Raw genomic sequence first — 26,854 nt, 5'->3', positions numbered from 1 at the left:
GGCTAGGGGGCGGGACCGCCCACGTGGCGACGGCCGGCGGGGACCCGGGCCTCCCGGTGAAGCTAGTGCTGGGAGTCGGCGGCCGTCCTCCCCCGCCCCCCGCCCCCCGTGCTCTGTCACCGCCATCTTTTTTCTTTAAGTCCTGATGGAAGTGATGACCCTCTGATGGACTAAACGTGTGCTGCACCATAATATAATTGCAATTAGGGAACGCCTTGCATTTATTTCGGAGTCAGTGAACGGTGACCAGACTTCTAAAAATAACAGAATTTATTTTTTTAAAATATATTTTATTGATTTTTTTACAGAGAGGAAGAGAGAGGGATAGAGAGTTAGAAACATCGATGAGAGAGAATCATCGATCAGCTGCCTCTTGCACACCCCCTACCGGGGATGTGCCCGCAACCAAGGTACATGCCCTTGACCGGAATGGAACCTGGGACCTTTCAGTCCGCAGGCCGACGCTCTATCCACTGAGCCAAACCGGTTTTGGCTAAAAATAACAGAATTTAATATGCCTTGTTGAAAGCTGAACTTTGTCATCACAACAAAAGTCTAGGTAAGCATGTTGCGACAAACGACCCTAAAATTAATGAAAAGCTTTCCTGTATGGGGCACTTACCGTTATGCAGGGACTTGTACGTGCTTTTTATGCATCATCTCACAATCACAGAAGAACTTAATGGTTCAACGTGGATGGGCTTTGTTAAACCACGTTCCCCCCCCCCCCCCCCCCCCCCCCGCACATAGTCCCTTAGTCTGTGCCTCAATTCGCTACACAAAATGGGGACCTTCCTCTGATGCTGTTAGGATTTAGAGATAATACAAATAAAGAAAGCACTTAGCACAGTGCCTGAAGTATAATAACTGATCAATTAGATTAGCTGCAATATGATGATAATGATGATTTATTGAACCCTAGCTCTTTATATGTATTCCGAAGCCTACTGGACCTCGCCTCTATTTTCATCATCACCTCTTCCAGACGGAGAACTGAGAGGTTGAGATTAAGCCAGGCAGAAGCAGAGATCTGACTTGAAAGCCTCTGGCTGAGTTGTGTTTGCTGAGGTCTTTAATGAAGCTGTCACCTCATTATCTCTGAGAAGGGAGACAACTATTAGACAATCAAAGAAAATAAAATGAAAACTAAGACCCAAGAAGAGAGTTTGTGGTGATATAGGCACAAAATCTACAAAAACAGGCTGGAAAAGAGAGAATGACAGCAGGGCCCCTGGAAAGGGTCAGAGTCTGTGGCTGAGCAGCCCTGCCCCAGAGGCTGCCTGGATATCCTGCCTTCTGGGGCCAACACGTCCAACGGCCCCACTCCGTGCTCCCTCCGTTCCTCCTGGTGACTCTGGGGGCCCATCTCCCGCCCAGATGAAGCTCACTGTGGCCAGCTCCCCAGGGCCCACCAATCTCACTGAATCCCTCGGGTGGGCGCAGCTTTGGGCCTCCATCCCGCATCAGCACCTGGCCAAGGGGCTGACACATTGTAGGTCTTCAGCCAAGGTACAGTGGACGTTCAAATGTATCACACCCTTGGGAAACAAAGTGTCCAGATGGCCAGCTCCCCGCCAACAGCCCACCCGAGCTGGTCTGGTCTCCTCAGGGCCCAGGGCATTAACTGATACACGTGCGGACTTAGAAAACGGATCTGAACGGCAGAAACAAGGTGGAGAGTGGTTCCAAGCAGAAAAGACGAATTTCATTGGAAAGTCTAGCGACGTTGCTAGAAGAGACCAAGGCATCTCAAGAGGGGGCCTGCGCGGGAAGCCAGGAGGGGGCTGTCGGTGCAGCCATTAGCTGAGGTCGGAACTGGCAGGCGCAGTGAGCCGAAGACCCAGCCCTGCTCCGAGTTAAAAGAGTTAAAGAGGGTCACCTGGGTGAGGTACAGGGCGGGGAGAGAAGGGGTAAACAGAGTTAAAGAGGGTCACCTGGGTGAGGTACAGGGCGGGAGAAAAGGGGCTGCTTCGCGTCGGCTGCGCTGCGGGCCTCACCACGCGTGCGGACGGCACCGGAGCGAGCGCGCGGTAAGGGCTCTTTCTTCGCTAACGGGGTGGGAGGGACCCCAGGTTCGCGGGCAGAGCTGGTCAGGGGCCCGAGGCGAGAAAAGGACCCCACAGCGGGGCTGGGGGAGGGGCGCAGGAGCTGAGGTCAGGAGGACTAGAGGTGGAGGAAGGGGCGGGAAGACCCGGGCATGGAGGAGGGAGAAAGGACGGGGGCCGGGTGGACCCGCTGCGCCCCATTCGTCCGGAGCCTCCCGGGAACGGCTGTTCTTAGACCCCCCGACCTCCCGAGAGGGGCACAGAAGGCGCGCCACCGCCGCCATACCGACCTAAGGGGGGCGCAGAGAACTCAGCTGCGCGGGAGACGGGGGAGAGGAAGGGGGCTGGGGAGCCCGTCCCTCCCCGTCCCGGGGCCTCCCGCCTCCCGGGCCAAGGGGCGCGCCTATTGGCCGGCCTGGCTCCGCGCGCCGCGCCCATTGGCCGGTCTCGGTGAGGAGCACGCGGCCACCGTGGCGGGCGCGCAGTCGGGGGGTGGTGGACCAGCCGACGGGCCGTGGGCTCGGCGGGCGGGCGGCGCGCAGCGGGCATGGCGGGCGTGGGGCTGCGGGCGGCCGCTCGGCGCTGGCTGCCGTGCCCAGGCCACGGCAGGCCGCGAGCCACCTCGTCCTCGCCCTCCTGCCCCGGCTGCGGCCCCCCGGGCCCCAGCGCCCACTGCCCCGGCGCTCCGCGCTCGGCGCCCGCCCTGGCCCCCGCTGGCGGCTCCGAGCTCAGCGCGCACTTGTGGGCTCGTTACCAAGATATGCGGAGGCTGGTGCACGGTGGGTGAGCCCGAGCGGGACGGCGCCGGCGGGGGGTGTCCTGGCGGCTGCGGGCGCGCGCGGGGGCACCGCCCCCGAGCCGTCGGGGTGCCGCTCTTCGTGGGGAGCGCTGCCGTGGGGCTCGCTGGGACTCCGAGGGCCGGGCGGTTGTCCGGGAGAGGCTCCATTGGGTCGTCCCGGGAGCCTCCGCGGACGCCCCGACGCCTGAAGCGGACAAGCTGGAGGTTTGTTCGCCGGCTCCGTGTGCAGGAGCTCGCGGCTCCTGAAGCGACCGCGGAATGGAGGGCCCCGGCCCTCTTTCCTCGGGGTCCCGCCTGCCGGGAGGCCGCTGCGGAAACGCCCCCAACCCCTTGTTCTCGTGGGGGCCGTGGTTGGGGCGGGAGCAGCAGGGACAAAGCCAGCCGGCGGCGCTGGCCGGAACTGGCTCCTAGGGACTGGCCGACCTCGGCGTCCGCCGATGAGACTTCCAGGCCCCCCGAGATTCCGCCCTGGAGGCCCGGGGCGCTCAGACCTGGAGGGGAAGGAGGGATGAGACCAAATGGCTCCAGTCCAGAAGGATTGCCGCGTCCTCGGCCGGAGTGCGCACTAAGTCTCCTGTGGCCTCCTCTCTCCCTCTGCAAAATGGGCTGAAGCCTCCTCTGAGGGGGCCAGGCTGGGGCGGGCTGGGGAGGCCAGAGAGTTGAGAGCGCTGATGTTTGTTCAGGGGTCCCCTGGGGCCCTGCCTCTGCAGCAGACAGATGTGGTTTGGGTCTCGGCCCTATCACTGTCCAGCTGGGTGGTGCCCAGTGAGCCTCACCCTCTCAGACCCTCAGCGTGTTAGGTCAGCAATTTCAACCAGTGCGCCGCGAGAATTTTTAAAACGTGCAATACCCAAGTATTTAGTCCGGGGCACTGACCTCTTTTCCCTTAGATGGTCAAATTAAAAAATGACCATAGCCGTCCACTGTGAATTAGTCAAAATTATACCTTTTGTTTTTCGGTCATATCGACAAAAAACTTATTTTATGGTGTGCTGCAGAATTTTAGTAATTCGTTTGTGTGCCATGAGATGAAAAGGGGTGAAAGTCGCTGTCTTCGGGTGTAAAACAGTCCTGGTGCGGCTGTCGCAGGGTTGTGGCGATGACTCAGACCCAGGCCAAGAAGGGCCGGGGAGCCTCCGGAGGTGCCCCCATGGGTGACAGGGCTTCGTTGTCTGATAAGACGGGGGCCCTGTCTGGAATATTCCAGCTGACTGACTGAGTGGGGGTTGCCCCACTGACTGTGTGGAAACCTGGGCGGGTGGGTGGACTGGACTCATCTCTTGAGAAGCTGGAGCAGAGCGGTTACCACCGACCCCTGAGGAAGGATGGCTTAGAAGCCCATGGGCCTCTCTGAGGATGCACTCCCCATCTGGGTGTAGGGGGCAGGCCTGGGATGCTATTTAAGGTTAAGACCTGCTGAAGAGCAGCTTGAAAAACCTACCTCGCAGGTGTTGGGGGTGGGATCTAGGGAGGTGTATTGGGCTTTGTCTCTCAGGACTCCCATGGATCTTCATATCTTCATGGAGGCCCCAAGCTGCTCTTGATGGGAAAGGGGCAAGGTCATTTGCTAATGCCAGGGTGAGTGCCAGGATGAACCAGCCTTCCTGGCCCCTTCCAACTCCAGCCAGCCCAACTCCCCTCTGACTGGGTTTTCTAGGTCTTGGGCTAATGCCTTTGGGCAAATTGTTGCCCAGTGCCAGGCCCCAGGCCAGCCCTGCCCCCTCCCACATCAGAGGGAGGCTGGGCTGAGGCTGCCCAGTGAGTAAGGCCAGTGGAATGGCTGAATTCAAATCTCTACTCCACTGTCTGCTGCTATCCAGTGGAACATGACTTGACCTCCCCAGTGTCTTCCTCTGGATGGCAGAGGAGTCAGTGTAATCACCTCACTGGATTGGAGTGAGGATTGAACAAGTTGAGCTTCTAAGGCACCCAGCGAGTGCACCCAGCAGCAGCTGGGAGGGTGGCACCCACAAGTTGACTTGAGCGGGGAGGGTTTAGCCTTGGAACTTGGGCAGGCTTTGGAGCTGGGGGCTGAGGAGGAAAAAGAAGGGTGGGGGCTGGGCAGTGAGACCAATGAACTTGGAAGGCCAGTGTGGCTGAGGGGCACCCCGGGCTCACCTGGCCCTGTGGAAGGGAGTGGGACCTTGTGGCCCAGAGCTGTGGTTTTTGTCAGTCCAGAGGTCGGGTCAGGAAGCCAGGCCCTGGGGCTGCTTCCCATCCTGCTTCGTTCCTAGGAGAATTGTCCATCGCTGGGAACATCCTCCAGGGGAGAGGCGAAAGCCTGGACTTGGCCAGAGCTCTGCCCACAGGGGGCTGTACTGCCGAGCAGACCCCTCCCCTCCTGGGGAACTCCTGGACATGGGTGGTGCCCAGGAACTCAGGGCCACGGGGAGGGGAAGGCCCAGGGTCCTGCTGACACCGGATGAGGGGCCTCTCAGAAGCAGCTCCCTGAAAGGCTAAAGGCAGCTGTCGCTCACGTGCCTCCAAGTGAGGAGTGTTTTGTCTGCACCCAGGAATCATCGTCTAAACAGCTGCCCTGTGCCAGGCCCACGTTGGCCTGGGTCCACCAGAGGAACCAGCCACACCTGTTCCCCCACCCACTCCCTGCACTTGGCCCCCAAGGAGAGGGGGTAGGGGTGGAGCCTGTGTTCAGGAGGAGCCTCCAGCCTGGGAGCTCATCAGCAAGTGTCTGCCTCCGAGCACAGGCAGCTGCAAGGCCAAGGGCTTCTGCTTTGAGAACGTGACCGACTGTGGCTGAGGCAGGAATTCCTAGAGGCGTGGGTGTTTGCTTGGACTTCAGCCACAGGCTGGAGGTCTCCGGAAAGGAGCCCCTGCAAGGCTCCTGTGCACCTTGTCCTGCCTGCTCCCTTCCCCCTGCAGCCCCTGCTCCCTGAGTGCCTTAGGGACATCCAGGATGAGGAGGCGCATTGACCGTTTAATCCTGCTTTGCCACAGGTGCAGAGTGGGAATGCGGCACAGAGCATTCCATGACCCTCATAGTAGTTCTGTAGGTTGGCACAATTTTTTTTTAAATATATATTTTATTGATTTTTTTACAGAGAGGAAGGGAGAGGGATAGAGAGTTAGAAACATCGATGAGAGAGAAACATCGACCAGCTGCCTCCTGCACACCCCCTACTGGGGATGTGCCCGCAACCAAGGCACATGCCCTTGACCGGAATCGAACCTGGGACCTTTCATCCCGCAGGCCAATGCTCTATCCAATGAGCCAAACCGGTTTTGGCTGGCACAATTTTTTTAATATCTCTATTGGTACAACTTTTATTTCCCCTTTCAGAGACAAGGAAACTGAGGCCCAAAAGTGAGGTGACTTTCCTGAAGTCACAGCCATGAGGAAGAGGGCTTGGTCTGATCTGACTTCAAAACCCATGCCTTTCCCCCACCCACCTCCCCTACTGTCCAGATAAGGAAACTAAGGCAGATGAGCCTGGGACCCTGAGCTCACTCTGCCCAGTGTCCCACTCAGCCCCTCTGGAGCAGCCAGGGGCTTGGAGTGGTTATGGCTGCATCCTCAGAGGGGGCAGCCTGGGTAACGGCCCACATCCCGACATCACACGTCCTGCCTGTCGTAATTAGCAATGTTCCCTGGCCAGAGGCAGCAAATGTCATTATGTGGGCTGGCAGGCCACTGAAATCCTATTAGCGAGGCCTTGATTCAAAGGCTGGCAGGTGCTCAGAGCTGGGAACACGAGTGGCAGGCGGGCTACCCAATATCTCCCACTCCAATAACGTTGCCAAGCCCTGATCCCAGCTTCAGGCAAGGTGGAGGGGGTCAGCACGTAGCCATGTGTCCGATGGGGCTTCTGAGAGCCTGGAGGAGGCACAGGCTGGGTGCACGTGGTGGGCAGCAGGTGATGGTGTAACCCAGGACCGCACGGTAGTTCCAGCCATTGCCAGCTCTGCCTGACCCAGCATGTGACCCTGGGCAAAGACCTCTCTGAGCCTCTGCGTTTGACCACCTGCAGCATTGGGCTAAGGACCCATCCTGGGTGTCTTGGGAGACTCCCAGGGCTGGGCACCTGGAAAGTGCTCGGTAGCCATTTGCTGCTTGCGTGGTCGTCATCTTCACACTTGCATCTCCTTCCTCTAGACCTCCTGCCCCCCGAGGTCTGCAGCCTCCTAAACCCAGCAGCCATCTATGCCAACAATGAGATCAGCCTGCATGATGTCGAGGTCTACGGCTTCGACTATGACTACACGCTGGCCCAGTACGCAGACTCCCTGCATCCAGAGATCTTCAGTGCCGCCCGGGACATCCTGATTGAGCACTACAAGGTGAGGCTAGCCAGGCAGGGTTCCCAGGCCCTGGAGAGCAGGTGGCTGAATTGATCCTGCGAGGCAGCTGCCCAGCCAGCGGTGTGGCCGTGCCACTGGCTCAGGCCTGGTCCGCTTTCCCCCAACAGTACCCAGAGGGCATTCGGAAGTATGACTACAATCCCAGCTTTGCTATCCGTGGCCTCCACTATGACATTCAGAAGGTGAGTGGCTAGACCACCGATCCCCCCGCCCCTCCTTACTGGTTGTGTATCAGCCACTTTCTTGGTTCCCCATCCCCTGTGGAGGGAGCTCGTCTGTCACCCCGTGGCCTCATTCATAGCTTTAGCTTCTTGGTGTGTCTGTGGTCCCCTTGATACCATCCAATTGGGGCTTCAGTGTAGGGGGTGGGAAAGGCTGGCTCATGGCCGAAGGCAAACTCCTTCCTCACCGCCATCCCGCTCCCCTGGTGCCCCCAGAGCCTTCTGATGAAGATCGATGCCTTCCATTATGTGCAACTGGGAACGGCCTACAGGTCAGTGCTGCCTCCGCCCTGACCCCACCGCAGTCGTCTGCTCCAGTCCACACTGTCCTGCCTCACCCCACTGTTCCCCACCCTGCACTTCTGCCCGGGCTCAGGACCACTTGGGACTGATGTCTCTGTGCCCACCCAGGGGCCTGCAGCCTGTGCCAGATGAGGAGGTGATCGACCTGTATGGGGGGACCCAGCACATCCCACTGTACCAGATGAGCGACTTCTATGGCAAGGTACTCACTCTGCTGTTGCCCAGGGCAGCCCGCTCAGTGATCTCAATGTGGGTGCTGGCTCCCTAGGAGGCCGTGCCCACACCCCTGACCCACAGGCTGCACCCCTCTACCAGTGTCGCAGGCAGATTTGGAGCCCTGGGTCCTCAGAGCTGGGGCTTGTGGGGCTGGAGAGGCAGCTGAAGCAGTGCCCTCCTCCTCCTCAGGGTCCCTCCATCAAGCAGTTCATGGACATCTTCTCGCTGCCGGAGATGGCGCTGCTCTCCTGCGTGGTGGACCACTTCTTGGGCCACGGCCTGGAGTTTGACCAAGCGCACCTCTACAAGGATGTCACGGTGAGGATGCTGGGCCCGTTTGGGGTGGCAGGGAAGGTGGAGTCCAGACACAACGGGCAGGCCCTCCTGGTCACCACTGCACCTCACTGTCCCTCCACTGCCCCCAGGATGCCATTCGAGATGTGCACGTGAAGGGCCTCATGTACCAGTGGATCGAGCGGGACATGGGTAAGGGTGGACAGTGGTTGCTGCAGCCTGCCCTGGCAGGCGCAGGGCTGGCTCTCACGGACGCATCTGCCCCCTAGAGAAGTACATCCTGAGAGGGGACGAGACGTTCGCCGTCCTGAGCCGCCTGGTGGACCACGGGAAGCAGCTGTTCCTCATCACCAACAGCCCGTTCAGTTTCGTGTGAGCCCCGCCCCACCATGGGGGTGGGGGAGGTGGGGGGGTCCAGGTGGGAGCGGGCTGGCCCCATTGTCCTTCCGACCACCTGTCCCACCTGTGCCCTTTCCTGCCCAGGGACAAGGGGATGCGGCACATGGTGGGTCCCGACTGGCGCCAGCTGTTTGATGTGGTCATCGTCCAGGCGGACAAACCCAGCTTCTTCACCGACCCGCGCAAGTATGGGCCTGGCAGGGGCGGCGGGCCAGGGAGTGGGGACTAGCTTTTGCTCAGTGCCGTGTGCTCGGGGTGCGATGCCCTCTCGCTCACTGCCGTGTGTTTGGGGTGCGATGCCCTCTTGCTCACTGCCCTGTGTGTTTGGGGTGCGATGCCCTCTTGCTCACTGCCCTGTATTTGGGGTGCGATGCTCACTTGCTCACTGCTGTGTGTTTGGGGTGCGATGCCCTCTTGCTCACTGCTGTGTGTTTGGGGTGCGATGCCCTCTTGCTCACTTCTGTGTGTTTGGGGTGCAATGCCCTCTTGCTCAGTGCCATGTGTTTGGGGTGCGATGCCCTCTTGCTCACTGCTGTGTGTTTGGGGTGCGATGCCCTCTTGCTCACTGCTGTGTGTTTGGGGTGCAATGCCCTCTTGCTCACTGCCGTGTGTGTTTGGGGTGCGATGCCCTCTAGCTCACTGCCCTGTGTTTGGGGTGCGATGCCCTCTTGCTCACTGCTGTGTGTGTTTGGGGTGCGATGCCCTCTTGCTCAGTGCCCTGTGTTTGGGGTGCAATGCCCTCTTGCTCACTGCTGTGTGTGTTTGGGGTGCAATGCCCTCTTGCTCAGTGCCGTGTGTGTTTGGGGTGCGATGCCCTCTTGCTCACTGCCCTGTGTTTGGGGTGCGATGCCCTCTTGCTCACTGCCCTGTGTGTTTGGGGTGCGATGCCCTCTTGCTCAGTGCCGTGTGCTCGGGGTGCGATGCCTTCTTGCTCAGTGCCGTGTGTTTGGGGTGCGATGCCCTCTTGCTCAGTGCCCTGTGTGTTTGGGGTGCGATGCCTTCTTGCTCACTGCCCTGTGTGTTTGGGGTGCGATGCCCTCTTGCTCACTGCCGTGTGTTCGGGGTGCGGATGTCCTCTTGCTCACTGCCGTGTGCTCGGGTGCGATGCCCTCTCGCTCACTGCCCTGTGTGTTTGGGGTGCGATGCCCTCTTGCTCAGTGCCCTGTGTGTTTGGGGTGCGATGTCCTCTTGCTCACTGCCCTGTGTGTTTGGGGTGCGATGTCCTCTTGCTCACTGCCCTGTGTGTTTGGGGTGCGATGCCCTCTTGCTCACTGCCCTGTGTGTTTGGGGTGCGATGCCTTCTTGCTCACTGCCCTGTGTGTTTGGGGTGCAATGCCCTCTTGCTCTGCCGTGTGCTCGGGGTGCGATTCCCTCTTGCTCACTGCCCTGTGTGTTTGGGGTGCAATGCCCTCTTGCTCACTGCTGTGTGCTTGGGGTGCAATGCCCTCTTGCTCAGTGCCGTGTGTGTTTGGTGTGCGATGCCCTCTTGCTCACTGCCATGTGTTCGGGGTGCGATGCCCTCTTGCTCACTGCTGTGTGTTTGGGGTGCGATGCCCTCTCGCTCACTGCCCTGTGTGTTTGGGGTGCGATGCCCTCTTGCTCACTGCTGTGTGTTTGGGGTGCAATGCCCTCTTGCTCACTGCTGTGTGTTTGGGGTGCGATGCCCTCTCGCTCACTGCCCTGTGTGTTTGGGGTGCGATGCCCTCTCGCTCACTGCCCTGTGTGTTTGGGGTGCGATGCCCTCTTGCTCAGTGCCGTGTGCTCGGGGTGCGATGCCCTCTTGCTCACTGCCCTGTGTGTTTGGGGTGCGATGCCCTCTTGCTCACTGCTGTGTGTTTGGGGTGCAATGCCCTCTTGCTCACTGCTGTGTGTTTGGGGTGCGATGCCCTCTCGCTCACTGCCCTGTGTGTTTGGGGTGCGATGCCCTCTTGCTCACTGCCCTGTGTGTTTGGGGTGCGATGCCCTCTTGCTCACTGCTGTGTGTTTGGGGTGCGATGCCCTCTTGCTCACTGCCCTGTGTGTTTGGGGTGCAATGCCCTCTTGCTCACTGCTGTGTGTTTGGGGTGCAATGCCCTCTTGCTCAGTGCCGTGTGTTTGGGGTGCAATGCCCTCTTGCTCACTGCTGTGTGTTTGGGGTGCAATGCCCTCTTGCTCACTGCTGTGTGTTTGGGGTGCGATGCCCTCTTGCTCACTGCCGTGTGTGTTTGGGGTGCGATGCCCTCTTGCTCACTGCTGTGTGTTTGGGGTGCGATGCCCTCTTGCTCACTGCCCTGTGTGTTTGGGGTGCAATGCCCTCTTGCTCACTGCTGTGTGTTTGGGGTGCAATGCCCTCTTGCTCAGTGCCGTGTGTTTGGGGTGCAATGCCCTCTTGCTCACTGCTGTGTGTTTGGGGTGCAATGCCCTCTTGCTCACTGCTGTGTGTTTGGGGTGCGATGCCCTCTTGCTCACTGCCCTGTGTGTTTGGGGTGCGATGCCCTCTTGCTCACTGCCCTGTGTGTTTGGGGTGCGATGCCCTCTTGCTCACTGCTGTGTGTTTGGGGTGCGATGCCCTCTTGCTCACTGCTGTGTGTTCAGGGTGCGATGCCCTCTCGCTCACTGCCCTGTGTGTTTGGGGTGCGATGCCCTCTTGCTCACTGCCCTGTGTGTTTGGGGTGCAATGCCCTCTTGCTCAGTGCCGTGTGTTTGGGGTGCAATGCCCTCTTGCTCACTGCTGTGTGTTCAGGGTGCGATGCCCTCTTGCTCACTGCCCTGTGTGTTTGGGGTGCGATGCCCTCTTGCTCACTGCCCTGTGTGTTTGGGGTGCGATGCCCTCTTGCTCACTGCTGTGTGTTTGGGGTGCAATGCCCTCTTGCTCAGTGCCGTGTGTTCAGGGTGCGATGCCCTCTTGCTCACTGCCCTGTGTGTTTGGGGTGCAATGCCCTCTTGCTCACTGCCCTGTGTGTTTGGGGTGCGATGCCCTCTTGCTCACTGCCCTGTGTGTTTGGGGTGCGATGCCCTCTTGCTCACTGCTGTGTGTTTGGGGTGCAATGCCCTCTTGCTCAGTGCCGTGTGTTCAGGGTGCGATGCCCTCTTGCTCACTGCCCTGTGTGTTTGGGGTGCAATGCCCTCTTGCTCACTACCCTGTGTGTTCAGGGTGCGATGCCCTCTCGCTCACTGCCCTGTGTGTTTGGGGTGCGATGCCCTCTTGCTCACTGCCCTGTGTTTGGGGTGCGATGTCCTCTTGCTCAGTGCCCTGTGTGTTTGGGGTGCGATGCCCTCTTGCTCACTGCTGTGTGTTTGGGGTGCGATGCCCTCTTGCTCACTGCTGTGTGTTTGGGGTGCGATGTCCTCTTGCTCAGTGCCGTGTGTGTTTGGGGTGCGATGCCCTCTTGCTCACTGCCCTGTGTGTTTGGGGTGCGATGCCCTCTTGCTCAGTGCCGTGTGTTTGGGGTGCGATGCCCTCTTGCTCACTGCCCTGTGTGTTTGGGGTGCAATGCCCTCTTGCTCAGTGCCGTGTGTTTGGGGTGCAATGCCCTCTTGCTCACTGCTGTGTGTTCAGGGTGCGATGCCCTCTTGCTCACTGCCCTGTGTGTTTGGGGTGCGATGCCCTCTTGCTCACTGCTATGTGTTTGGGGTGCAATGCCCTCTTGCTCACTGCCCTGTGTGTTTGGGGTGCGATGCCCTCTTGCTCACTGCTGTGTGTTTGGGGTGCAATGCCCTCTTGCTCAGTGCCGTGTGTTCAGGGTGCGATGCCCTCTTGCTCACTGCCCTGTGTGTTTGGGGTGCAATGCCCTCTTGCTCACTGCTGTGTGTTCAGGGTGCGATGCCCTCTCGCTCACTGCCCTGTGTGCTCGGGGTGCGATGTCCTCTTGCTCACTGCCCTGTGTGTTTGGGGTGCGATGCCCTCTTGCTCACTGCCCTGTGTGTTTGGGGTGCGATGTCCTCTTGCTCACTGCCCTGTGTTTGGGGTGCGATGTCCTCTTGCTCACTGCCCTGTGTGTTTGGGGTGCGATGCCCTCTAGCTCACTGCCCTGTGTTTGGGGTGCAATGCCCTCTTGCTCAGTGCCGTGTGTGTTTGGGGTGCAGATGCCCTCTTGCTCAGTGCCCTGTGTGTTTGGGGTGCGATGCCCTCTTGCTCACTGCCCTGTGTGTTTGGGGTGCGATGCCCTCTTGCTCACTGCCCTGTGTTTGGGGTGCGATGCCCTCTTGCTCACTGCTGTGTGTTTGGGGTGCAATGCCCTCTTGCTCAGTGCCGTGTGTGTTTGGGGTGCGATGCCCTCTTGCTCACTGCCCTGTGTTTGGGGTGCGATGCCCTCTAGCTCACTGCCCTGTGTTTGGGGTGCAATGCCCTCTTGCTCACTGCCCTGTGTGTTTGGGGTGCGATGCCCTCTTGCTCACTGCTGTGTGTTTGGGGTGCGATGCCCTCTTGCTCAGTGCCGTGTGTGTTTGGGGTGCAGATGCCCTCTTGCTCAGTGCCCTGTGTGTTTGGGGTGCGATGCCCTCTTGCTCACTGCCCTGTGTGTTTGGGGTGCGATGCCCTCTTGCTCACTGCTGTGTGTTTGGGGTGCGATGCCCTCTTGCTCACTGCTGTGTGTTCAGGGTGCGATGCCCTCTCGCTCACTGCCCTGTGTGTTTGGGGTGCGATGCCCTCTTGCTCACTGCCCTGTGTGTTTGGGGTGCAATGCCCTCTTGCTCAGTGCCGTGTGTTTGGGGTGCAATGCCCTCTTGCTCACTGCTGTGTGTTTGGGGTGCAATGCCCTCTTGCTCAGTGCCGTGTGTTCAGGGTGCGATGCCCTCTTGCTCACTGCCCTGTGTGTTTGGGGTGCGATGCCCTCTTGCTCACTGCCCTGTGTGTTTGGGGTGCAATGCCCTCTTGCTCACTGCTGTGTGTTTGGGGTGCAATGCCCTCTTGCTCAGTGCCGTGTGTTCAGGGTGCGATGCCCTCTTGCTCACTGCCCTGTGTGTTTGGGGTGCAATGCCCTCTTGCTCACTGCCCTGTGTGTTTGGGGTGCGATGCCCTCTTGCTCACTGCCCTGTGTGTTTGGGGTGCGATGCCCTCTTGCTCACTGCCCTGTGTGTTTGGGGTGCGATGCCCTCTTGCTCACTGCTGTGTGTTTGGGGTGCAATGCCCTCTTGCTCAGTGCCGTGTGTTCAGGGTGCGATGCCCTCTTGCTCACTGCCCTGTGTGTTTGGGGTGCAATGCCCTCTTGCTCACTGCCCTGTGTGTTTGGGGTGCGATGCCCTCTTGCTCACTGCCCTGTGTGTTTGGGGTGCGATGCCCTCTTGCTCACTGCTGTGTGTTTGGGGTGCAATGCCCTCTTGCTCAGTGCCGTGTGTTCAGGGTGCGATGCCCTCTTGCTCACTGCCCTGTGTGTTTGGGGTGCAATGCCCTCTTGCTCACTGCCCTGTGTGTTTGGGGTGCGATGCCCTCTTGCTCACTGCTGTGTGTTTGGGGTGCGATGCCCTCTTGCTCACTGCTGTGTGTTTGGGGTGCGATGTCCTCTTGCTCAGTGCCGTGTGTGTTTGGGGTGCGATGCCCTCTTGCTCAGTGCCGTGTGTTTGGGGTGCGATGCCCTCTTGCTCACTGCCCTGTGTGTTTGGGGTGCGATGCCCTCTTGCTCACTGCTGTGTGTTTGGGGTGCAATGCCCTCTTGCTCAGTGCCGTGTGTTCAGGGTGCGATGCCCTCTTGCTCACTGCCCTGTGTGTTTGGGGTGCAATGCCCTCTTGCTCACTGCTGTGTGTTCAGGGTGCGATGCCCTCTCGCTCACTGCCCTGTGTTTGGGGTGCGATGTCCTCTTGCTCACTGCCCTGTGTGTTTGGGGTGCGATGCCCTCTTGCTCACTGCCCTGTGTGTTTGGGGTGCGATGCCCTCTAGCTCACTGCCCTGTGTTTGGGGTGCAATGCCCTCTTGCTCACTGCCCTGTGTTTGGGGTGCGATGCCCTCTTGCTCAGTGCCGTGTGTGTTTGGGGTGCGATGCCCTCTTGCTCACTGCCCTGTGTTTGGGGTGCGATGTCCTCTTGCTCACTGCCCTGTGTGTTTGGGGTGCGATGTCCTCTTGCTCACTGCCCTGTGTGTTTGGGGTGCGATGCCCTCTAGCTCACTGCCCTGTGTTTGGGGTGCAATGCCCTCTTGCTCACTGCCCTGTGTTTGGGGTGCGATGTCCTCTTGCTCACTGCCCTGTGTGTTTGGGGTGCGATGCCCTCTAGCTCACTGCCCTGTGTTTGGGGTGCGATGCCCTCTTGCTCACTGCCCTGTGTTTGGGGTGCGATGTCCTCTTGCTCACTGCCCTGTGTGTTTGGGGTGCGATGCCCTCTAGCTCACTGCCCTGTGTTTGGGGTGCAATGCCCTCTTGCTCACTGCCCTGTGTTTGGGGTGCGATGCCCTCTTGCTCACTGCTGTGTGTTTGGGGTGCGATGCCCTCTTGCTCAGTGCCGTGTGTGTTTGGGGTGCAGATGCCCTCTTGCTCAGTGCCCTGTGTGTTTGGGGTGCGATGCCCTCTTGCTCACTGCCGTGTGCTCGGGGTGCGATGCCATCTTGCTCACTGCCCTGTGTGTTTGGGGTGCGATGCCCTCTTGCTCACTGCCCTGTGTGTTTGGGGTGCAATGCCCTCTTGCTCAGTGCCGTGTGTGTTTGGGGTGCGATGCCCTCTTGCTCACTGCCCTGTGTTTGGGGTGCGATGTCCTCTTGCTCACTGCCCTGTGTGTTTGGGGTGCGATGTCCTCTTGCTCACTGCCCTGTGTGTTTGGGGTGCGATGCCCTCTAGCTCACTGCCCTGTGTTTGGGGTGCAATGCCCTCTTGCTCACTGCCCTGTGTTTGGGGTGCGATGCCCTCTTGCTCACTGCTGTGTGTTTGGGGTGCGATGCCCTCTTGCTCAGTGCCGTGTGTGTTTGGGGTGCAGATGCCCTCTTGCTCAGTGCCCTGTGTGTTTGGGGTGCGATGCCCTCTTGCTCACTGCCGTGTGCTCGGGGTGCGATGCCATCTTGCTCACTGCCCTGTGTGTTTGGGGTGCGATGCCCTCTCGCTCACTGCCCTGTGTGTTTGGGGTGCGATGCCCTCTTGCTCACTGCCCTGTGTGTTTGGGGTGCGATGCCCTCTCGCTCACTGCCCTGTGTTTGGGGTGCGATGTCCTCTTGCTCACTGCCCTGTGTTTGGGGTGCGATGTCCTCTTGCTCAGTGCCCTGTGTTTGGGGTGCGATGCCCTCTTGCTCACTGCCCTGTGTTTGGGGTGCAATGTCCTCTTGCTCAGTGCCCTGTGTGTTTGGGGTGCGATGCCCTCTTGCTCACTGCCCTGTGTGTTTGGGGTGCGATGTCCTCTTGCTCACTGCCCTGTGTGTTTGGGGTGCGATGCCCTCTTGCTCACTGCCCTGTGTGTTTGGGGTGCGATGCCCTCTTGCTCACTGCTGTGTGTTTGGGGTGCGATGCCCTCTTGCTCAGTGCCGTGTGTGTTTGGGGTGCAGATGCCCTCTTGCTCAGTGCCCTGTGTGTTTGGGGTGCGATGCCCTCTTGCTCACTGCCGTGTGCTCGGGGTGCGATGCCATCTTGCTCACTGCCCTGTGTGTTTGGGGTGCGATGCCCTCTCGCTCACTGCCCTGTGTGTTTGGGGTGCGATGCCCTCTTGCTCAGTGCCCTGTGTGTTTGGGGTGCGATGCCCTCTCGCTCACTGCCCTGTGTGTTTGGGGTGCAATGCCCTCTTGCTCACTGCCCTGTGTGTTTGGGGTGCGATGCCCTCTCGCTCAGTGCCCTGTGTGTTTGGGGTGCGATGCCCTCTTGCTCACTGCCCTGTGTGTTTGGGGTGCGATGCCCTCTCGCTCACTGCTCTGTGTGTTTGGGGTGCGATGCCCTCTTGCTCACTGCCCTGTGTGTTTGGGGTGCAATGCCCTCTTGCTCACTGCTGTGTGTGTTTGGGGTGCGATGCCCTCTTGCTCACTGCCCTGTGCTCGGGGTGCAGATGCCCTCTTGCTGGCACGTGAGCAGGTGGGCCTTTGCCGAGTGGGATGGTACCCAGTTTGTGGTCTTGCCACAGACTAAGTCACGCCCTTTACCCCCGACCCTAGGCCTTTCCGAAAACTTGATGAGAAGGGTTCGCTCCAGTGGGACCGCATCACCAGCCTGGAAAAGGGCAAGATCTATCGGCAGGTGAGAGCCATCTTGGTGGGAGTAGCACCTGGGTGAGTGGATGGCACACAAGGCTCACCGAAGGCCCAGGGGCGGGGGCACCAGGGAGTGGCTCTCAGGCACAGGCCTAGGCAGTGTCGAGCGCTTGGCCTGTGGGGCAGGCTGCCTGCATTTGGATTCTAACTCCACTTCTGATGGAGAGGGCGCCTTGCCTCCCTCGTCTGTAAGAGGCATCGTACTGAGGGGTGCTAGGCCTTGGACTGGCCAGGCACTCGCTAAGTGTCCAGTAAACGGCGCTGCGGGCTCTGCTGCAGCCAGACATGCCTGGTTGGAGCGGTTCCCGGGCCTCTGGGACAGCGGTGGCCACCCTTTCGGACCTCAGGGACCACCGGTTGGCAACCGCTGCTCTAGGAGACCTCCCCGCCCCGTTGCCTAGGAAGATGAGAAGGCAGGCGCATGGTAGGGGGTTGCGGGGGTGGCTCTGAGCTGGAGCTGATTAGGCATTTGGCCCAGGATGGAATGCGGAAGTCCTGGCTGAGCTGGTGAGCGGGGCTTCTTAGGGGCTGGAGCTCTAGAAGCCGGGAGGGGGCGGGGTGAGGCCGCAGTTGGGCCAGGGAGCAGCCTCACAGTACCCGGTGTGGAGGCCTGGCCTGCGGGCAGTGCTCCCGCCCCGGCCACTGCTCTGTCGCCCACCCTGCGGCCCCCCAAGTCCTCATGGCCCCCTCGGGCAGACTTTCCCTTGCTCTGAGGGTCACGCAACTTGGTGGGGAGCATGTGACTTTTCCTTATGCCTGATGTTCGGACGTGTGTGTTGGATCCTGCTTGGCTCTTGTCTTTCTTTGCTCTCTCCCCTCCTCCCTCCCTTTCCTGTTGCTCAGGCTCCTTCCTGACTCAGCATCCGTGCCTCCAGATTCTCTCTCTTGGTTCACTCAGGGCACATCCCCTCTGCCCATCATACCTCCCTCTTCTGCAGGTCCCTGAACCTCAGCCTCTCCACTTGAGCTCCTGTCAACAGTGAAGTCTTTCGCAACCACCCGTGCTTTCATCTCCCTGGGCCTCCTGCTTTAGTAACTCCTTTTTGCTGAGTAACAGTTCTCACCTGGGGGGTGGGCTCTTGCCCTGTGGCTGCTGCACTTCTGCTCTGGGCCCCTGGCTTCTCCCCTGGGAGCTTCCTCCGTTGTGTGTGAGCCTGGCTGAGTGTTTTCATCTTTTCTCCAGCTTCGGAGCAGGAGGGGCAGATGGCCTCAGTGAGGTCTGCCGGGTCCTCTGGGCTCAGGCCAGGGAGGCCAGAACTTCGGGGCCATGGGGTCGCTGCTGCCGTTTATTTCCCACAGCGTGGACTTGGTCCCTCGCCTGGGGTGGGTGGGAGGCTTTGGGGAGGAGACTCTGGAGGCACACGGGCACCATGCCAGGCCTACAGGAGACCTTCCTGCAGCAGGCGACCCCCTGCCTGAGTGTGAGGCGGAGGTAGCAAGGGCCAGAGCCCCGAGGAGACAGGCTGTCTCCACAGGCCACGGGAAAGGGCAGCCCGGCATCCGGCCGAGAGGCCTCACTGTCTGAGGTTTGGGAGAAGGCGGGGGAGAGCCAGGCGTGCTTCTGGCAGCGTGGGAATCCCTGGGGTACACTGGGCTCAGCCGTGTCCCCCTCCTGTCCCCAGGGAAACCTGTTTGACTTCCTGCGTCTGACAGAATGGCGCGGCCCTCGTGTGCTCTACTTCGGAGATCACCTCTACAGTGACCTGGCGGTGAGGGGGGCGAGACTGGGCCTCTGGGCCGGGGCGGTGCCCCCCAGCTGGTGCTGAGCCTTGTCCTCCACCCTGGCCCCCAGGACCTCATGCTGCGGCACGGCTGGCGCACAGGTGCCATCATTCCCGAGCTGGAGCGCGAGATCCGCATCATCAACACGGAGCAGTACATGCACTCGCTGACGTGGCAGCAGGCGCTCACGGGGCTGCTGGAGCGCATGCAGGTGAGTGGCTGGCCAGGTTTCCCGGGGGCGGGACCGGGGCTGCCACCTGGGCGCACACATCCAGGGCACACTCGTCTCCCCCAGACCTACCAGGATGCCGAGTCACGGCAGGTGCTGGCTTCCTGGGTGAAGGAGCGGCAGGAGTTGAGGTGAGCAGGGTGGGGCGAGAGCAGGAGCCCCGTCCGGCCCTGTCCTGTGTGGCCCCCTTGGAGAACCGCCTGTCTCCCCGCCCAGGTGCATCACCAAGGCCCTGTTCAACGCTCAGTTTGGGAGCATCTTCCGCACCTTCCACAACCCCACCTACTTCTCAAGGCGCCTCGTGCGCTTCTCCGACCTGTACATGGCCTCCCTCAGCTGCCTGCTCAACTACCGCGTGGACTTCACCTTCTACCCGCGCCGCACGCCCCTGCAGCACGAGGCGCCGCTCTGGATGGACCAGCTCTGCACCGGCTGCATGAAGACGCCCTTCCTCAGTGACATGGCCCACATCCGCTGAGACACCTTTATTGTCCACAACAGGCCCCGGCCCTCCCGCCCCGCCCGCTCTGGGCGGCGTCTGTCCAGATGGGCAATAAAGTGGTCTCTCCCGCTGCGCCTCTGCAGCATCACTTGACTGCGAGAATCCTCTGGGTGTCGGGGATGTCCTCCTCCAAGAGCGAGTCCTGCAGGGAGGACCGAGGGTGGCTGGGCTGAGACCAGGCCCGGGCCCACTCCCCCATTCCCCGTCCCCCACACTCACATCGAAGGGCTCACAAAAGGCATCACTGCTGCCAAAGACTGGGTTGGGGATGGAGACCAGGGCTGGGCTGGTCCCTTCCTGCCACGGGGAGAAGTCGTCATCAGCTTCGTCTTCTGCCTGAGAAGAGGTGAGTGGTGAGGGGCCTAGAGCAAGATCCACGACCCCAACCCCCAACCTCCAACCTAGCCCTACCTGGAAGACAGAGAAGCCAAAGCCGGTGGCCTTGCCTCGGGCACGGAGGTAGACGGCTCCAGCCACCAGGCCCAGCAATGTCCCAGCGGCTACCACAGCCCCCACGCCTGCTGCCACAGGTCGGGCCTCGGGTGCCACCACCGCCCGCTGCACACAAGGAGAACATGAAGGACATGGCCACGCTGTCTCCGCCCTCGCAGCTCTGCCTGCCCCCCACCCCCACCAACTCACGGGCTGTGGGGGTGTCAGGAGGGGGCTGGCCAGAGTATGGATGATGCCATTGAAGGCCATGATGTCCCACACGATGACGTGGCTAACCACAACTGTCCTTGGGGCCTGGAGGGAGACCAGAGTCAGGTCCAGTGGGTGAGCGAGGGTCAGGGGGGCAGGGCAATGGCCAGACTTACCACAGGGGCCCTAGAACTGTTGTCCGAGTCCACACCACTGATGACAAGTCTGAGGCCTGAGCGGGAGAGGAGCAAGGTACCCTGGCTGACGTTGGTGCTAAGGAAGGTAGCGTTGGAGGCATGCAGCTCCAGGTCTGGGCCACTCAGTGTCTGTGGGTAAAGCCAAGGCCACTCACCCTGCTTGCTGGCCTGGGCCAGCCAGAGGGAGCAGGCCATACCCCCTGCTAGTTACCATGTTGTCCACAAAGCCTTCGTTGACCGGGACAAAGAGTGTCTTGTAGGTGAGCTCATCGTCCAGGAAATCCAGGAAGGCAAGACCTCGAGGAGTGGCATTTGCATAGTCCAGCAGCATCTGGGAGGTGGGGAGACAGGGCTGTGAGCGGGCTTCCTCCCCAGGGGCCCCAGCTACCCTGAACCCCCTGGGCCGCTGCACACCCCGTAGAAGGTGGAGAAGTTGGCGGTGGCGGCTAGTACATCAAGCAGCTTCCCGTTGCACATGCTGGTCCCATCACCCACAAAGCCATCGTGGCATCGGCAGGCCACATCTGTGGGAAAGGGGGGTTCAGTGGGTGGGTCAGTGGGAAGGGGCAGAGCGGGGGAGTGAGGCATGGTGGGGCGGCTGCACCTTGCACACGGTAGCAATAGGCATCCCAGCGCTCTGACAGGTTCTTCCGGGTGCCCAGGCTGACGACGCCCACCTGACCAGCACCACAGTCTGCCTCAGGGAAAACGACGGGGTGGGCGGCCGAGCCGTTGGCCAGCCAGCCCACAAGGCACAGGTGGAAGCCCAGCTGTAGAGGGAGAGGGGGATATTGAGACCCAAGGCCCAACCCAAGGGGCTCCCACAGGCTTGGCTCCATGCTCCTGGGCCCCACGCACCTGCTGGGCAGCCGAGAGCTGAGGAAGAGAAGCGAGGACAGCTCCCTGGGCCCCGCATGCCGCCTCAGCCTCGGAGAAGTTCAGACCGCTGGGGGCCTGGAGGTGGAAGACACCAGCCCGTTTCTCTGCAGGAGGGAGGGATGCAGTCAGCTGGGGCCCTGAGGTAAGAAACGGGCACAGGGAGCAGGCAGGGAAGCTCACCCTGGAAGTGCAGGTCCGTGCACACGGCATCCACGTGACACGGTGGGGGCTGGCCCAGGCAGCGGTCCACAGGTGGCTCGGGCTCCTCCAGACACTGCAGTCCGTCACCCACATAGCCGGCGTGGCACACACAGCGCCGTGTGTTCTGGGGCAGGAGAGCAGGCAGGTGCCCTTAGGGACTGGGCACCCGCTGGGACCTCCCCACCCAGCTGCTGGGCTCCCTGCCTGCTCACTGGGCCGGTACTCAGGCAGTCCGCGTGCTCGCTGCAGCCCCCTCGGTGGCTGTCTTCGCAGGGGTTGCGGGCCCGGCAGCTCCAGCCATCACCCTCGTAGTCTGGCAGGCAGGCACAGGTGACCACTGTCCCTACCTGGCTGCAGTTGGCATGCTCACTGCAGCCACCACGCCCATCCTGGCACAGGTCCGCCACTGTGGGCAGGGAGAGAGTGACTGGACCGGGTGACGGGAGGGGAATGGGCCTCCCACCTCATGTCCCCTCCCACCTGCTCACCTGTACACGTGCGGCCATCCCCTTCGTAGCCCAGGCTGCATTCGCAGCTGTTGCCTGCACGGCACACTGCCTGGGGTGCACAGGGTGGGACACACACCGGCTGCAGCTCTGTCCCCAGGGCCCACCCCACAGATCAAGGTTAGTAGCTGCCCTCCTGGATGCCCCAGCTCCTCCCACCCACCCTCAGCGCCTCCACCTGAGTGTGCAGTTGGGGCATGCACTAGTGTGGGCACAAGCACAGGGTCACTCACCCAGCTGCACTTCACAGAGTGGCCCGGTCCAGCCCTCATCACAGAAGCAGGAGCCAGAGCCCCCAAGGCCCTCATCACAGTGTCCATGAGGGGTACAGCGACAGGCTGCAGAAAGGGACAAGCAGGAGGATGGAGTTGGCACGTGGGCCAAGGGAGTCGGGGCAGGGCAGGGTGGGGCAGGACAGCCCACCTTGGCAGTGGGGCCCAAAGGCCCCTGGGGCGCAGAGCTCACAGGCTGTCCCGGCAAACCCCGAATGGCACCTGCATTGCCCGCTGCCGCTCATGCCGTCCATGCACACGCCATGGTCACTACAGGGGTGGCTGGCACCCCCAGGGCAAGCTAGGGGATGGAGTCGGAGAAGTGAAGTGGGGTCAGGGACTCTCCTCAGAACTGCCCCTGTGCCCCACAGGCAGCCCCAGCCCAGTCACACCGTCCATCCTCCACCCAGTGGCAGCCCAGGCTCTTCCAGATGCAGCAACCCACCCGAGTCCCCATGCTGCCGAGAACAATCCAGGGCCCCCAGGACACCCCACCGGGTCCTTTACCGTCTACACACCCCTCCCACCTCTTGGAGCGTTCTCTCCTAGTAAAATCCACTCACCACCCCCAGCCCCTGAGCACCCCAACACCTCTCAGAAAGAATGGCCAGATCTGTGCCCTTGGCAGCCAGAGCCAATCAGCAGTGTCTGCCACCTCGGGATGCTCACCGCGGCACTCGCTGCCATAGTGACCAGAGCAGCAGCTGGGCTTCCAGGTGGTGGTGACGCAGTTGCGGTGGCAGCCCCTGGCCAGACGTTGGGGCTGGCCCCAGAGGTTGCGCAGTGCAAAGGAGCGCAGGGCAGGGGAGGTCCAGAGCTTGGAGAAGTAGCGCAGGCAGGCCTGGGGGCTTCCCTGAGCCAAGAGGAGTCAGGCTGCAGCCAGCCTGAACCTGGAGGACCTGGGACCTACCCAACCCCCACTCAGCTCCCAGCCCCTCACCTGCTCCTGTGAGCCCTCGGGACATGGCGGTTCCTGCCCACAGACGCTGCAAATCTTCTAGAAGGAATGGAGGCCAATACAGCAAGGTCAGACGGATGAACAGTAGAGGTGGGCGTGGGCCCTTGCCTGTCTACCTCTGGCCTTCCTTACCAGCCACAGTGGCCGAGTCTCAAAGCGGTCACAGCGGGCTCCAAGGCCAGGTGGTTCCAGCAGCTGGTCAATGCCATAGGCCACGCCACCTTCAAAGGGCAGGTGCCGCTGCACAATTCGGGCATCATCCTCACCCACCATGAGCTCACCCTGCAGGTACAGGGTGTGGGATACGTGGGGGTCACAGATGCACAGCAGCCCAGCCCCTAATACCAGGGCCCCTGCCTCCTTCCCTCACTCCAGCCATCTCCCCAGACTCACCGGCCGAGCCCGGCTGCACGAGAAGGAAATGGGGTTCCCGTACAAGGTGCGAAGTGGGCCCAGGTTGGGCAGGTCAGACGCCGAGGCCTGAGCAGATGAGGCCATGATTGGAGTTGGGCAGGCAGGCTGGGTGGCAGTTAGTGGGGACCAAGGTGGGGGGTGCACCCACCCGTGTGTTACGGATCACATGGCCCAGAAGAATGGCTGCCAGCTTGTCTCGGTGGTCCTCGTGGTACAGCCAGGCCTGGCGGTCGGGCGGCAGGGCTCGCAGGGCAGAGTCTGTGGGCCACAGCATTGTGAAGGGCCTATAGGACTCATCTCGAAGTAGTGGCAGGAGACCAGCCACCTGGCAGGGAGGACGAGGTGTGCAGTCACGGCCTAGTCAGACTGGTGGGTGGAGGCAGAGGGCTGGGCCACAGAGACCCAGGCAGCCTTCCCACCAGCCACACTCCTCTGGAGCCATCCCAGGCAGATACGGGAACATACAAGGGATAAACTTGCGCACACACTGACTACTGTCAGGTACGTGGGCACAGAGCCAGCGCCTCCTTGTGCTCACACTGGGAAGCCCACTCACACAAACATGGCCTGAACACACTGACGTGCTCGCTCACACAGGGGACAGGTCTGTACACAGGTGGGTGTGCACACACCAGCAGGCTCACACACGGGAGCATACCGTCACAAGGCTGCTGAAAATCTTGTAACCGAAGCTGTCCGCAGCGGCGGTGACATTTCTCTAGGGAAAAGTGCGGGTGAGCGGTGAGTTCCGGTGGGGAGGGAGGAGGGATCCCACGCCCCCAGCCGCCTGCCTTCCAGGCCATACTCGCAGGACCGGGGCATCCTCAGGCTCCCAGTGCAGCACGTCGGGCGGCAGCAGGACACGGTCAATGAAGTGCAAGACGCCGTCCACCGCCTGGTCACTGCTCACCACTCGTGCGAAGTCATTGATGTATATGTTGCCCTAGGGGCGAGGCCGAAGCTGAATGAAGGCGATTGGTGGCTCAAGAGCTGTGGGTGGGGCCTGAGGCAGGGACCAAGCCTTGGTTGGGCAAATCTTGAGGCAGGTGGGCGGGGTCAACACAGAAGGCGGTCTCACCTCTCAGGGAAACAGCAGGGGGCACAGGCGGGATGGGGAGCGGGGACCCACCCAGGGCTGGGAAATATTGGGCCCCAGAACAGGCCCATGGTAGTGGGCAGGGTCCAGGGCGGAACTCTGAGCCCGCTCCGGCCCGGGGGAAGTGAGAGGGTCTTAAACGTATGGGGACGGGCACAGGCTCGCAGGGGCGGGAGCTCAAAAGCAGGGGAGTCCTGGGTCTGCGTCAGCTCCGGTCTGGTGGGGCCTGGCTCACCTCCTTCTCGCTGAAGCGAAGCGGGTGCCCCGAGAGCGTGGTGACATAGCCTTCCTCTAGCAGATCGGGGCTCCGCAGCTGCCGGCAGCCCACCACATGGTAGCGAAACACCAGCTGGTGATGGGCTCTAATCCGGGCCAGTACGTCCTGGAGTAGGAATCTTAAGGGTAAAGGGGGGCCCTGACTGCTGCCTTTGCCCACACAATACCCGTCCCTCCAGCTTTGCCCCGGGAGCTGTTACCTGCGACAGGTTGGTCATTAGATCCGCACGCGGCACGAAGACTGTGAAAGGCCCGTTGCCCTTGATTTCGGGGTAATTCTGGGGGAAGAGGGGAGACAGCTGGAGTGGAAGAGGGGCCTCCATGAATCTTCCGGGAAAGACTTGGATTCTGAGAGACCAGACCAGCCAACCCCTGAGCAAATGAGATCACCAAGACCCAGACAGGCGGGGCCAGTAAGAGCGTCCAGGCAGGGCAGAGGAAGTGGAGGCAGCCGGTTACTCACCAAGAGGTTGAAGTTGAAGAAAGAGGCGTGCCTGTCGCGAACGAGTTCCTGGGGGGGGAGCAGGGGAGGCAAGGACCAGCTCAGATTTGGGACGGCGCCCACTTAGGGCCCGGTGCCTGTCCCAGCACCTACAGCCCAAGGTCTGGCCGACACAGAGATGAGGACAGGAAAGCCAGGGGGTCTGAGCTAGGGGCAGGATTAGTTTCATGGACCAGAGGCCCAGTGGAGTCAGGCTCAGGGTCATGGTCGGGGCCAGGATCAGGATCAGATCACGGGTCAGACCCAAGCGGACAGAGCCAAGGCTGGGTCAGGGGTCCGACTTGGGCATCATTACCAGGCTGACGCTGCCACGGCAGGTGAAACCGTCCCCCACGGTGTGGGCTGGGTCACAGGTGCACGTCCTCTGACCGTCTCCTGTGCTTGTGCACACGGCATCGGAGCTGCAGCCTCCATTATTCTGAGGCAAGGACAGGAGAGAGGCATCAGCAGCTCCCAGGACTGCTCTGCCCCAACCACCCCTGGGAAAGGAGCCAGAAGGATGCCTGTCCAACACCCCTGGCCCCCCAAAGCTGTTTCCTACTGATCAGCCAGTTTTGAGCCAGTGGGGAGGTGGCTCACCCTTCAGAGGCCCCGAGAACCCTGCTGGGGACAAGGAGGGCTGGTTCCTGCCTGATCGCCTCCCCCTTGAAATGGGGTGGAGCTTGGGGCCTGACCTGGGAGCAGGGGTCCAGGAGCTCACATGTCCGGATGCCGTCCCCACTGTAACCCTCGCGGCAGCTGCAGGAGACCTGTCCCAAATCCTGATTCGGGGGGCTGCTGGGACCCAAGAGCAGGCCAGCACCCTGGACAGGAGTACCTCCCTCCCCAGCCCTGGTCAACCCCTACCCATGGGGAATGGCACAGCCCCAGGGCCCAACACTGCTGTGCTGACCTGCTGAGGGCCTGTGGGAATACATTCTGCGTGCACGTGGCAGCCCCCATGGTGGATGAGACAGCTGTTAGCTTCTGGGGGAAGAGACACTGGGATGAGGGGGGCCTTAGGTGGCCCCTGCATTCATCTGGTCATTTGGGTGCTCATCCCCTACTCTCAGCAGCCCCAGGACCCACACCCCGTGTGCCCCTCAGCCCTTCCTAGTCTGACTCAGATCACTGAAACCAGACCCCCGGTCCCACATACGCCCAGGTTGGGGATCCCAGCCTCACCCTGGCACAGCTCCCCATCGCCCGTGTAGCCATCCTGGCAGGTGCATGTCCGCTGCCCAGGCGCCACCTTGGTGCAGTTGGCGTGGGGGGAGCAGCCCCCGTGGTCATGAGCACAGGGGTCCACCTCTAGGTAGATGATCCCAAGGGGTGGTGAGGAACAGGCAAGGGGATGGAGTGGGGACAGGGGACGGCATGGGCGAAAGGAAAGGTCAGAGGGAGGCTAAGACCCGAGTGGGACAGGGAGAGACTGGGTCTAGAGGCGTGGAGAGGGCTCTGCGGGGAAAGCCCCTCCCCCCCAAATTTCATGGGGAACTCGGGGCATCCGTGTGGCTGGACCTGAACAGTAGGTGCCGTTGCCCGAGTACCCCGCGGCACAGACGCAGGCAGGGGCCGCCGCCGAGTCCTGCACGCAGCTGGGAGGGGTGACAGCCGTCAGCCGAGGCCCGCCCAGCCCCTGCCCTGCCCCCAGTCCCCCCCCCCAACTGCCCACCGGCTCCAGGCCGAGCTCACTCACTTGGCATTAGGGTCACACTTCGTCGGGCAGTGAGGGCCGGAGATTTCTGGGGAG

At 61.2% G+C, this 26,854-nt stretch overlaps 2 protein-coding genes across 4 annotated transcripts in view; one reads left to right on the top strand and one right to left on the bottom strand.

Annotated features, from left to right (window-relative positions):
- The first annotated feature begins 2,519 nt into the window (after positions 1-2,519).
- On the top strand, positions 2,520-19,251 carry NT5DC2 (5'-nucleotidase domain containing 2). The gene is made up of 14 exons (XM_079795018.1): positions 2,520-2,824; positions 6,956-7,140; positions 7,269-7,343; positions 7,599-7,654; positions 7,794-7,887; positions 8,091-8,219; positions 8,327-8,387; positions 8,465-8,567; positions 8,679-8,780; positions 16,631-16,712; positions 18,349-18,435; positions 18,519-18,659; positions 18,744-18,808; positions 18,894-19,251. The coding sequence occupies exons 1-14, from the start codon at positions 2,593-2,595 to the stop codon at positions 19,153-19,155; spliced, it is 1,674 nt and encodes a 557-aa protein (XP_079651144.1). The 5' UTR covers positions 2,520-2,592; the 3' UTR covers positions 19,156-19,251.
- LOC307113377 (nischarin) overlaps positions 19,160-26,854 on the bottom strand; it is a 65,007-nt gene continuing 57,312 nt past the window's right edge. For 2 of the 3 annotated variants that reach the window (XM_079795010.1, XM_079795013.1), the window contains exons 40-69: positions 26,801-26,846; positions 26,623-26,699; positions 26,287-26,412; positions 26,015-26,088; positions 25,797-25,871; positions 25,418-25,540; positions 25,084-25,131; positions 24,821-24,898; positions 24,580-24,726; positions 24,054-24,191; positions 23,907-23,966; positions 23,397-23,573; positions 23,228-23,314; positions 22,967-23,116; positions 22,817-22,873; positions 22,546-22,729; positions 22,028-22,177; positions 21,838-21,942; positions 21,587-21,694; positions 21,311-21,504; positions 21,078-21,222; positions 20,877-21,001; positions 20,623-20,788; positions 20,433-20,542; positions 20,230-20,349; positions 19,998-20,147; positions 19,822-19,926; positions 19,591-19,737; positions 19,399-19,515; positions 19,160-19,321 (exon numbers count right to left, since the gene is read on the bottom strand). In XM_079795010.1, the coding sequence (XP_079651136.1) occupies positions 19,265-19,321; positions 19,399-19,515; positions 19,591-19,737; positions 19,822-19,926; positions 19,998-20,147; positions 20,230-20,349; positions 20,433-20,542; positions 20,623-20,788; positions 20,877-21,001; positions 21,078-21,222; positions 21,311-21,504; positions 21,587-21,694; positions 21,838-21,942; positions 22,028-22,177; positions 22,546-22,729; positions 22,817-22,873; positions 22,967-23,116; positions 23,228-23,314; positions 23,397-23,573; positions 23,907-23,966; positions 24,054-24,191; positions 24,580-24,726; positions 24,821-24,898; positions 25,084-25,131; positions 25,418-25,540; positions 25,797-25,871; positions 26,015-26,088; positions 26,287-26,412; positions 26,623-26,699; positions 26,801-26,846 (3,446 nt within the window). In that variant the 3' untranslated portion in view covers positions 19,160-19,264. The remainder of the gene's footprint in view (positions 19,322-19,398; positions 19,516-19,590; positions 19,738-19,821; positions 19,927-19,997; positions 20,148-20,229; positions 20,350-20,432; positions 20,543-20,622; positions 20,789-20,876; positions 21,002-21,077; positions 21,223-21,310; positions 21,505-21,586; positions 21,695-21,837; positions 21,943-22,027; positions 22,178-22,545; positions 22,730-22,816; positions 22,874-22,966; positions 23,117-23,227; positions 23,315-23,396; positions 23,574-23,906; positions 23,967-24,053; positions 24,192-24,579; positions 24,727-24,820; positions 24,899-25,083; positions 25,132-25,417; positions 25,541-25,796; positions 25,872-26,014; positions 26,089-26,286; positions 26,413-26,622; positions 26,700-26,800; positions 26,847-26,854) is intronic. The other variant, XM_079795014.1, reaches the window with a different exon arrangement.

The sequence above is a fragment of the Cnephaeus nilssonii genome (assembly GCF_951640355.1).
Source record: "Cnephaeus nilssonii genome assembly, chromosome: 17".
NCBI lineage: Eukaryota > Metazoa > Chordata > Mammalia > Chiroptera > Vespertilionidae > Cnephaeus > Cnephaeus nilssonii.
This window is presented reverse-complemented; position numbering and strand designations above follow the sequence as displayed.

Bases quoted from the DNA above. Each gene is read 5' to 3' on its own strand.
- NT5DC2 (XM_079795018.1), top strand. From the start codon at position 2,593: ATGGCGGGCGTGGGGCTGCGGGCGGCCGCTCGGCGCTGGCTGCCGTGC. The intron at 7,141-7,268 runs GTGAGGCTAGCC...TTCCCCCAACAG, and splicing joins TCCTGATTGAGCACTACAAG to TACCCAGAGGGCATTCGGAA. The intron at 18,660-18,743 runs GTGAGTGGCTGG...CGTCTCCCCCAG, and splicing joins GGCTGCTGGAGCGCATGCAG to ACCTACCAGGATGCCGAGTC.